Source organism: Schistocerca serialis, chromosome 1 (assembly GCF_023864345.2).
Source record: "Schistocerca serialis cubense isolate TAMUIC-IGC-003099 chromosome 1, iqSchSeri2.2, whole genome shotgun sequence".
Lineage (NCBI taxonomy): Eukaryota > Metazoa > Arthropoda > Insecta > Orthoptera > Acrididae > Schistocerca > Schistocerca serialis.
The window spans coordinates 661,517,154-661,529,372 of NC_064638.1; the positions used below are offsets into that span (position 1 = coordinate 661,517,154).

General features: G+C 40.0%; 2 protein-coding genes across 2 annotated transcripts in view; one reads left to right on the forward strand and one right to left on the reverse strand.

Annotated features, from left to right (window-relative positions):
* The window catches only part of LOC126479618 (egl nine homolog 1), a 61,919-nt gene that overhangs the window by 30,927 nt on the left and 18,773 nt on the right, over window positions 1-12,219 (forward strand). The gene's annotated exons all lie outside the window — the stretch shown is intronic.
* Window positions 1,339-12,219, reverse strand: part of LOC126479561 (DNA polymerase epsilon subunit 2) — a 163,898-nt gene continuing 153,017 nt past the window's right edge. Inside the window, exon 10 of the mRNA XM_050103795.1 lies at window positions 1,339-1,517. Coding sequence (XP_049959752.1) covers window positions 1,458-1,517 — 60 coding nt within the window. The 3' untranslated portion in view covers window positions 1,339-1,457. The remainder of the gene's footprint in view (window positions 1,518-12,219) is intronic.

Below are 12,219 nucleotides of genomic sequence, written 5' to 3' on the forward strand. Positions count from 1 at the left end.
CACCATTGGTGACAAATTGTTGGAAACAGTACCTACCATAAAATATCTAGGAATAACAGTATGGGGCACCCTTAAGTGGAATGCCCACACAAAGCAAATAGTAGGAAAACAATGTCAGACTGATATTAATAAGAATCTTAAGGAAATGTAATTCATCCACAAATGAAGTGGCTTAAAAAACATTTGCTCTATGGAGTCTTGAGTATTGCTCACGAGTTTGGCATCCTTACCTGGTTGAATTAAAAGGAGGGAGGGGGGATAAGATCCAGTACAGAAAAGCATGTTTTGTCATGGGACTGTTTAGTCAGTGTGAGAATGTGACTCAGATACTCGGCAAATTCCAGGGACGGACACCACAGATAGATGTACATCAAAGAGAGCTTTACTATTGAAATTCTGAGAGTGTATTCTCTGGGAAGAGTTGAACAAAATATTGCTTTCTCCCACAAGTCTCATGAAACTTCCACAAAAATATTTGAGAAGTTTCAGCTAATATGAGAGTCTACCGACAGCTGTTCTTCACACACACCATTCGCAAAACGGAACAGGTATGGCTGGGGTCAGATGATGGTACTAGAAGTAACCTCTGCCACACATAATCAGGTGGCTTGCAAAGTAAAAGTGTGGATTTAGAAACTATCTACCAGAATTTGAGATCAAAAACTTTTTAACTTCCAGTACTAATGGTGCACTAAATATCTTTGAATTTATGACAAATTGAGGTAGTCCACAAGTTAAACACCAGAAATGTTTGTGGGAGGTTCTCGGGCTTTCTGTCCTGAAAAAAGGTACCAGGGAATGTTTCTGTGACTAGACCATTATAATCATTAAGCTCCATTCTTGATTAGGTTATACTGTTTGTGCTTCATGTCTACTAGGGGACACTACACTTTTTTCATTTTGTTTACTGTAATGGTGTGTCAGTGTTTCTATCCTCACCTTCTGCACCATTTGCAACACCATTCTTTGAGATAAAATTGCTGGCTGTTGTAAACAAAGCAAACAATGGAAACTACAGGTAGGAATATCAATAATGTAGGAAAAGATGGATTGCTACTTACAATAAAGAAGACATGTCAAGTTGCAGACAGGCACAATTAAAAGAAAATGTTTTCTTTATGGTAAGTTGCAATCTCTCTTTTCCTACATTAAAAAGTTATGAAAAACATGTTACCTATTCTCTCTGCTTCTTGACATTTAATTAATTGAATGTAAACACTGCAAAACTGTGTTTTATTTCTAGCTTGTGAGCTACTATCAAATATTTTGCAAAATTAAAAGAATATGGGTTTCAGAAATACAATTTCTTAAATACCTCTTTAAGTTGTTGGTTTTCTAGGATAATTGCAGTGTTGCTTTTCATCAGGCTTGTAGATCTTGTGCAATGAATGAAATCATCATTATCAATTTACCAATTACAAAACAGTATGCTGGTAAACGCGTCTATAATAAATCTTTCACACTGCAGTGGAGAAAGAATCCCTCAAGTGGCTCCAATGATGGGAAGCTCTGTCATGCTGAAAGTGCATAATTACATGTATAGTGCAGATACGGTAATGAGTGAACACAGTGCCAGCATTGTCATTAAAGTCAAATCACAATGGTATGAAGCCATTAATATAATAGTAAAAGCAGGACATTGTCCCATGTTTGCAGTTTCTGTCCATGGATTAGTTGTTATACAAAGTTTCATTTAACATTGAGGAATAAAACAATTAGGCATGTGCTAGTAGTAAGGCAGTGTGAAGGTTACAGAAAGTTAAAATGCCTTATGCTTCATAGTAATGTAGTGGCATTTGTCTGTAAGATGATTAAATACAAATAGCCAAGTAGCCTACGTACATTTTGATGACGAATCATTATCACCAGTATAACATAAGCTGATAATTGAAAATTCAGGATGGAATAACGACAGTATTTTGAGAAGAATAGAAGGCTACTCAGTGTGTAGAGAATGTGTTGAGACAGGCACAACAAAAAGATGCTATACATTTTAGCTTTCGGTCAAAAGGCCTTCTGAAGTATAAAACACGCACATATTCACACCTCTTGTACACGCACCACCACCACCACCATCCTCGGCCACTGAGACTGGACTGCGTACAGCAACTTTGCCTGATGCGAGAAGCAATCTGTCAGTACTGGAGGTGGTGTGGGGAGGAGGATGGATAGCAAGGTAGGGGCCTATCTGTTCTTGAGGAAAAGGATTTTTAATCGACAGATAGATGGACAACAAAGTGATCCCCAAGGGTTCCCTTAAAACTAATATGAAAACCCATCCATCCAGATTTAGATCTCTGTGGTTTCTATGAATTACGAAAGGCGAATGCCTGTGTTACGTCTCCCTTCCCTCGCCCCTTTTCAAATGTTATGGTTGTTTGATTGGTAATTCATATTCCATCATATATTGTCATGTGCCTCCTCTTTGACAATAAAGGAAAAGGTCCATAACGTTAAATCATCTGTTTGAGATGTAAGGCTATTTACACTGAACAGTAATTTGATAAATCTTTTTTACTTTCATAAGTTTGTTCATTATGCTGGGAGTGAATGTGCTATTCACAAAAAAAAAATGTAATTTTTATCAACTACGCATTTCGCAAATTGTGAAGAGTTATTGAAGTCCTTATCTACCTGTGATATGTCCGAAGTGGGGGGGGAGGGGGCGGGGGGGGGGGGTGGGGGAGGGATGGATTATAATAAACAGAAGCCTTATTTATTTGCAGTTACGCTTTCCAATTTTGTGATTGATGGAAGGATAAATTGAAATTTTAATTGGTAATTTCACTTGTTCATCATCTGTGATGGAATTAAAAATGGAAGTATGTGATCTTATAAACCAAGTATGAAGTAAAGATGTCTTCTTCTTCTTCTGTTTTTCCCCTCCTGCCTAGTACCATGTAGCACATGTTCCCAAATTGTTAATGCTGGTCACATATTAATGTATAAACTCAATGAGGCACCACTCCATGAGGCAGTGTAAACAATGGGAAGCCGTCCTGATACGTGTCCACTCAACCACTGCCCACAGCTCGTGGGTACTGGTTGGAGATAAATCAGATGCATGCACCTCTTGCTAAAAGACATTTAGGATGTGGTCAATGGGATTGAGATTCTGTGACCCGGAAGCCACACCATCGATATGCATGTGTGTCTGAAGCTATTGTGACACTGCTTTTGAGAAAAGTGGTGTTGCAAAGGTATTGACATCTACAGAATAGTGGAATGGACAATGGTTGCACGTAATAAGACAGAAAGTTCCTATACATTTACTAGTGAGTGGGGTCTCTTTTATTCTGAGTATACTTCCTCCACACAGTAATATTCTTGCAAACTGCCTAAATGGTGGTGTTCCATGAACTCGCATCCTGCCATTAATTGTGCACTTACATGTACTGCAACTCACCTGTCCAGGCAGTGTTTTCCATCTTTGACCCATCCATTGTGCATTCCTGTGTTGATGCTTGCATCTCTGCCCTGTGACATGAGCAGATGTTGTGGCTATTTGCAGCTTGTTCATGTCTAACATTAAACTGACAGGTGATTTGCTGCATTGTGGCACATTTATCTGTTGCTGCAAATCAATGTGATTTTCCCAAAATTGAATTGCCACTAGACAAGAGAGATAGCATGTGAATAGCCCCAGTGTCTGCACAAACACAGAGGTGGAGTTTCACATGTGACAGGAGCTCGCTTTATCCAGAACTGTTCTCTGATTCAAATACTTATTAGTTTGTTCCAAACTGTTTTGAGAGGAGTTATGTTTGTAAATCTTAACTCGTGTCCTTCAGATATGCACTTGTAATATATTTGTCACATTTATGATGAAAAGCTATATTATCAAACTCAGTAGTTACCCACCACTCATAACCAGAGTGTTCAATACAGTTTACACTTTTTTCTCAAGTATTTGCTTGCTTATGTCACATATATAATGTGAGGAGTTAGACAGCCACACTTGTTCGCTTTAAAACACTTCCTGTGATTTTGCAGTGTGATGTTCTCCATCACAAAGAAATATTTCAAATATTAACAATAACTCAGACTTTGGAAGCAAATATTTTTTCACTGCACCAACAAGTCAAAATATGCTCATCTAACTACTTTGACAATGAGCCAAATATGTTATTCCTTCCACATACATCTGAAATGAAATCAAATTAATCTGGACTTACACAGACTATAAATGACAGCTAGCTTCCCACACAAAATTTGTGAATGGAATTGGTTGCCATTAAAATGATAGTTGTACTTGGACTACCAACTGTCAAGGATTGCAGAGTAAAAATATTTATGTAGACATTGTGTGCATAATTTAGGCCACAATTAGTATTACAGATATTGTTAATTTCTCCTTAAGAGACTACTTGATGTTATTCATGTAATATTTTTGGTATGGCATTTCTTATTATTGTCATCTGTAGGCCAACCAGAAAGTCCTGTACAATGCACGAGTTGTCTTACTAGCCAGTGCCTCCGTTTTACACCAAATATAAATGTGCATAGATGCAAGAGTTGAAATTGAAAATTCTGCAGTTGTGTTAAATGTTGTTCTGCAAAATATGGGTATCAGCTTTTTGGAAAACTTATTGTGCATGCCTGTTTCTTAGGGCAGCAGCCACAAAGTGTGCCTACGACCACTGTGTAAGCTCAGTTGCATGTCAGACTTAGGTAGATTTCATCACACCACAATTAAAATAGTTAGACAGATTCCCGTTGTGGACAACTTGCTTTTCTGAAGTTATATCTCAATTTGCATGTTTTTCTTATTGATGGTTAAACAGAATATGGGCACAAATTCTACTATTTGCTTCAGCCAAAATTTCTCTTTAGATTCACATAACTTTAGCTCTGGTAACTATCAGGATCAAAGATAATAAAACACTGACGCATTGCAACCAGCATTACTTTTTGTCTGCATATCAATTATTCTCAGATATGTCCAGATTGTAATTTAACAATTTGATGGTCAGTATGAGAACATTCATAATAACTGGAACATAAAATGGTTCAAATGGCTCTGAGCACTATGGGACTCAACTGCTGAGGTCATTAGTCCCCTAGAACTACTTAAACCTAACTAACCTAAGGACATCACAAACGTCCATGCCCGAGGCAGGATTTGAACCTGCGACCGTAGCGGTCTTGCGGTTCCAGACTGCAGCGCCTTTAACTGCACGGCCACTTCGGCCGGCAACTGGAACATAAAATACCTATGTTGTCACTTAAGTTTCCTTATTTTTACAAATTATCAAATATTCTGTTATAAAATTTATTTCTTTGAAGTAAAGGAAAGCCAGAAATCAGCTTTGTAATTTCCATAGTGTTCACTATTCCTGTAACTTTTCTTTCCAAAGTGGGCAATCTTCATTTCATTATCCATCATAGTACAAATGAAATTAAAGATAAAGGTTGTCCATTCTATCTACTTTCAGAAAAATCCATAACACCCAAACACATTTTATTCCTATAATAACTTCAAACTGGTTTATTTCCCTCACCCCCAATGAATATGCCATTTATACAATTTTAAATCCATTATCATATACGTAGATGCAAATTAGAGTATTAAGGATTAGAGAGTTTACACTTCTAGTTCCGAACAGCTGTAGTTAACATGTCCAATGCGGTGTCAGATGGAGAGTCAAACTGACAAGTAAATGGTATTTGTCCCATGAATTACATTCATATGTAATTTCTCTCAGTGTTACAGTAGAGTGGCCACACTGGAGCTGCAGTTGGTCATATTGTTTCAGCAGTGTGTGCGGGTATATTTGCTACCATCTAGAACAGGAACACTTTCTACTTGCATAGTTTGGCTATGCATCTATCACATACACAATCAGAAGTAGTTTTAGGTAGTCAGTGGTAGGCGGCAAAGGAGGGTATTTGGAGCACTAAAATGAAAACTGTATGGTATTTTTCTCTGGTAAATTGTGGTCATTTTGGATCTTGAAGGATTTCCTTCAATTTTCACTTTCTGCAGGAGTGACTATACTGAAGTCAAGGTTAGGTTGGAAGGCGATGCTTTGAACATGACTTGGTAATGCCAACAAATGATAGTATCTAGGTTAAAAAAAAGCTTTGCTACTGATAATGATATTGTGATCACAAAAACCTTGACTACAGTTACTGTACATTTCAGGTAATGACATCACATGTATCTCGAGCGCCACACAGGTATGGTTTAGGTCATGATGAATTTCCTGTGAACTTTTGAAATGATGTCTGCTGTGTTTCTGAAAAAATGGCTCATTCTGTTGTAACATTTATGTTAGCATTTATCTCAGTTGCTTTTTAGTGCCCCTGGTGCAGGATGGGGTGGCTGTGAACAAGGATGGTGCGAGCAGGTGGAAGCGGTGAGGTGGGAGTCCAAGTGACTCCAAAGAAAGGCAGTTGCAAATGTAACAAGTTCTTTCATTGAAGCCGGCCGCAGTGCAAGCGGTTCTAGGCGCTTCAGTCTGGAACCGCGCTGCTGCTACGGTCGCAGGTTCGAATCCTGCCTCGGACATGGATGTGTGTGATGTCCTTAGGTTAGTTAGGTTTAAGTAGTTCTAAGTCTAGGGGACTGATGACCTCGGATGTTAAGTCCCATAGTGCTTAGAGCCATTTGAACCAATCTTTCATTGACGCATATGCGTTGCTTGATACACTGGGTCAGCTGGCCACTGAATTATGCTGGGCTGGCTGCCTGTACATCCCGCATTGCTGACATGGTACTAAACCACGTAAGCAGCCACGTTATATAATTCAGTTGCTAGGTCCCCACACCAGCAGTGTGTAAACTCAATACTGTTGTGGCTGCTACGGCCTCTGGTGGCATCACAGCAGGGGATGCCCACCATGTTGAAATGCCAGTCTGGTGGGGGCAGTATGGCTGGTGTGCATGGGAAGTGACCCGCTGTAACCTAGGCAGGAGTTGGCCATACTGTTGGGGATGACCTGTTGTGGTCAGCCGCGCTGTGGCGCTAAGTCCAGGCAGGGACTTCCTGTTGCAGAACTGTCACCCTGCCATTGCCTTGAACTGGTGACCTCTGCTGACAGGTCCAAGTGGCATCCTCACCCAGCACAGCCCTGTCATCCTAGTTGGGCTGCGAGAGTAGAAACAATTGTGTTACAAAAAAAAAAAAAGACCAGTACTTACAGTTTGCAGGAGTGGACTTGTTTAAGTATGTCACTACCAGTTCTGTATCGTAAAATATTACTGTTTGCCCCTTGCTGCATTAGTCAGAGCAGTACTGACAAGTTTGCTGTTTTAGCAAGTTAACTTGCCTCACAGCAATATACTGTCCTGCTGGTCGGACACACCACGACCTTCTCTCTTCGACAATGTTGCAGCTCCTCCTCCATCATTACTGCAAGTCTACTACCATCTCCAAAATTAGTAATACTCCATGGAACATCACTTGTATGAATTTCCCAGGAACTCCCTATTTCACTGGGTACATACGAATAGTTTAAGTGGTTGCCATTCATGTCTTTCTGTTACCAGGAACCAAATTCGAACATACAATTGTGCTCAATCACTTTTCCCTTCTGCGTATACTTGGTGGTGGTAGAAGAGTAGGTTTTACCTACTGGGTTCCATAATTATGGTTTAACTCGGACAGTAGCTCGCACCGTGTTTTCTGTAACATGCCATTCTTCTGATAACTTACTTCTCTCCAGCATATACAGGGTGTCCCATTTATCTTGACCACCCTACATAACTGTTTGTCCCGATGCAAATTACAAAATGTTTCAAGCAAATGTTCTTTAGCCATCAGAGGGACATCGATCAGCATGATTGTCTTCGTTGTAGCTTTGTTTTTTACAAAGATATGAACAGCAGTATGACTTTTTAAAATGGCATGCTGTATTTTTTATTTGGTAATTCATTTCCTCTCCTAAAACCCATTCAAAAATGTATCACAGTGTACCATTCACTGAAACACAACATTATTAATTACATAACACAACATTGACATTGACACTCCCAGCACTTAGTGCAGGTACTCGGGGTAATGGAACACATCCACATTCTGATGTTGACAGAGGACAAATGTAAACATAAGTAGAATGCGCACCCATCATTCCGTCAACTATCGTCAGTTGAAGAGTTGTGTGAGAAGAATGTACACCAATGAAGAGAAGGTAGAAATGCTCCTCATCTATGGCGAATATAAGTTAGCAGAACAGTAATTTCAATACTGCTTTTTATGTATGGGTACATTCAGTACAGTAGTTTAGTTCTTTTAAATACTGTTGTGTAGAGTAACAGTAAAGGCTGTCCTTCCTACAAATTGCATCAACATAACATTTCTTTTATTGTTGTTGTTGTTGAAGGTAGGCAACTGCTACGCAGGCAGCGGAACTGTACAGAGAGCGATATCCTGACAAGAACCTACTTTCCAGACTGATGTTTTCTCGTCTTGTTGCAGCGCTTCAGAAAACAGGAAGTTTCAACCGACGACAACGCAATCGTCGCCGCACTTGCACAGACGAAGCTGCCGAAATTACTGTCCTCGTTTCTGTTGCTATGAATCCACATGTGAGCACACGACAGCTTGAACGTGAGATTGGCATTCCTAAAACCAGTGTACATTGTATTCTTACACGTCACCGGTTCCATGCTTGCAGTGTACAGCTACATCAAGAATTGTATGGAATGATTTCCAGAATCATGTACAGTTCTGCCAGTGGGCACAGCAGCAAATCCTCGCCAACCTGAACTACTCCTCCAATGTTCTATTTACCGATGAATGTTCCTTCTCAAACAAAGGACAGGTAAATACAAGGAACACACCATTATTGGTCCAGTGACAACTCACAATGGCTTAGACAGGTGGAACATTGGTCAATGGAGAATTAACGTCTGGTGTGGGATGCTTAGTGCAATAATTATTGGCTCTTATTTCATCAACGGTAGTCTAAATGGCACAGCGTATGCCAACTTCCTCAGATGAATTCTTCCTCCTCTTCTGGATGAAGTGCCACTAAGAACCAGAATGCTTATGTGGTATCAACACGATGGATGTCCAGCACATAATGCCTTGTGTGCACATCATGTTCTGAATGGAAGGTATCCTGCCAGATGGGTTGGTTGAGGAGGAACAGTTATTTGGTCTGCTAGGTCTCCTGATTTAAATCCTCTGGACTTTGGGGATGCATTCAAGATGTTGTGTATTTCGATATTCCAACAACTCCAGAGGATACGCAGGAGTGTATTGTGCTTGCTTGTAATTCTTGTCAACAGGCAGCACTGGAACCAGTAACTAATTCTTTTATTCAACAAGTGCACCGGTGTATCGGTGTCCAGGGTCACCACTTTGAGCGTCTTTGAATGTTCTACTCCTGGACAATGGTACAGGAGAGTCAGTCAATTTTCTGTTATGTTTTTACTTGGTTTTCATTAGTTTTCTGACAATTCCAGCAAGTGGACAAGTTTGTGATCCCAGGCTCAGTCAGTGTTGTGTTATGTAATTAATAACGTGTTTCAGCGAATGGTACACTGTGATACATTTTTGAATAGGTCTTTAGGAGAGGATATGAATTACCAAATAAAAAATACAAGGTGCCATTTAGAAGAGACATATTGCTGTTCATATTTTTGTAAGAAACAGAGCTACAACGAAGGCCATCATGCTGATTGATGGCCCCCTGATGGCTAAAGAACATTTGCTTGAAACATTTTGTAATTTGCATCTGGACAAACTGTTATTTAGAGTGGTGAAGATAAATGGGACACCCTGTGTGTCCTGCTTCCATAGTTTTGTTTAAGTCTCTAATATCACCCTCATCTTCCATTCCATACACCATTTTCAAATATGAGTAAAAGTACAACAACAGCTATATCTTGAGAATGTCTTTATTGTATCACACGACTAGTTTCAGCAGTACAGTACCCTCATCCTCAGTTCTCACCAATGCCAAAAGAGTATTTAATTTCCTTGGCACATTTCCTGGGGGATCTTTTTTCTAGCACACATGGGTAAGTGTTCATCAGGAGTCTGTACTCAATGCTGTGTTGTCTGCAATCAGCTAGTCAAGTGATAGAATAGATGTATTCTCAAGATACAACTGTGGCAGTACTTTTACTCATATGTGTCATTAGCTGAAGCCCCTTGTGCAATGAGATGGACATCCATAAAATGACAAGTTTCAAAATTTTACTGCCAGCATCCAACCATCCTGTCTTCTGCTACGTATGTGGCACAACCTCCACTACTTGTCTCATTTGTTCTCATAGGATCTGTGCAGTTTACCACATCCCCTGACACTTCTTGAGTACCCTCAAGCTCTGTGCAATTTATCTATGTTCATCAAATGTTTCTTCCAACCTACTCACCTCTTTCCTGATTTCCCATACATTAAAAGCCACCCTCAATGCCCACTGATGGGCTGGTGACTATCACATCATCTTGCCTCAAGAAAAGCACTCCTCCTTTCTGGTGCTAGTTCTGCAACACCTCCGTCCCAGTCCAAGCAACAAAATGCAGTATTGCTATGACTTGCCTTTCCGTTCTTGCCCTCATCATATTACAACCTGCAGGAAGGGACAAATACCACCCTTCCTTCTTCCCTCCTGAGAAAGATACTGCCACTAACAAACATTACAAACAACAAAATAGTAGGAAAAAAAACTCTGTACTAACGTAAATTGTTTACAATAATCCCTGGCAAACACCCCTCTCCTTCTTGACCTTAATGCATACTGCACTTTGCATACAGGCTCAACCACAGATTCTTGTCTTTTCCTCCACCTCATCCTCATCACGTTCTTCTCTGCCTCAATCCTTGACATTCAAGGAATTGCCTATGGACTACCTTGAAAAAGTCATAGACACCAACAAGCACTATTATTGTTCTTGTTATTAACTGTAGGCTCGCTTCGACTGACGAAATAGTCTCCACCACCTGGTAAGTTGCTTGATACCTTGTGATGAACTTCTTCATCTTCCCGTTGAGCATGTAAAGACTGGATAGCATGACCCATTGTCCTACCTTATAGTGCAATAAACATGCCACATGTCTCACTGATTTTCTTTTTCCTCTGAGGCCTTCGTATTTGCTTCTGTACTTGTTTCCATACTAATTGAACTGTTTTTCAAAATTGCTTAGCAACTCTCCAGTTTTACCTTTATTAAGTCGAATGATAATGGCATATTCTGACCATAACCACCTCATTTGGGGACAACCCAGTATTCATGTGTACTTTTGAACTGTACGCTACACGACATACCTTAGATATGTATTTCAGACCATATAGTGTGCATGCACATAGTAACTTAACATTTTCATAGTTGTTGTATGCATTCATTCATTCATTCATTCCTTTCTACCATTGGCCTGTGGGTGAAAAGGACTAGTTCTTAACTTCTTCACATGCGTTAACTAACACAGCACCCTCAGTAAGCCCAACATGAAATTCATACCCTGGTCTGCAATTATTGTATCTGGTACTCCACACTTCATCAATCAGTTTTCAATAACTACTTGTGATCACTATGTGTTGGTTCGGCATAGCAACTATCCCTGTATAACAATAAAAGTGATCTATTACTGTCAGTATGAATTGGCTTCCTGCTGGCGTACAATTGAATGGCCTTAAAACATAAATCTCAAGCCGTTCAAACAATTTCGATGCTTCTGGTAGCAGCCTCTGCAATGGTACTCACTTATGGTTTAAGTCAGCTTGCTGTGCACACTGTATGTAATTCCTCAAGTACTGATCCACACCAGTTTTCCTTCCTGTCCGATATCTCTTGGCTATTCTCCAATTTGTTGCTTTCCAACCTCTGTGATCAGATAACGGGACCATGTGCTTCCTTTAAAATCTCCTCTGTTGTTACTACTACGTGTGACCCTAGCTTTGTTATCTTGCATAACAGTCACATGTGCTGAAGTCCATGTGCGTCCTGTGCTGTTTACAGCCACTACGGCACTGTGCACTACCTTCCACTCTGCAAGACCATGGCTCAGAATTTTCATCACTGCTACATTGCTGCTATTCCATCCTTCTTTCCTGGCTTTTGTACTACTTCATAGTCAAATTCACTAAGTCTCAAGGGTTATCTTGTCAGTCTGCTAGATGGATCTTTCAGTCCCAATAACCACTTCAAAGCAGTGTGGCTGGTCGCAACATGAGATCTTTTCCCGTTAAGAAGCATCTGAAATACGTGACACCATAAAGGTTACTCACTTCTTTGTCATTGAATAAGTGTTCTCTGTTGCAGTCAC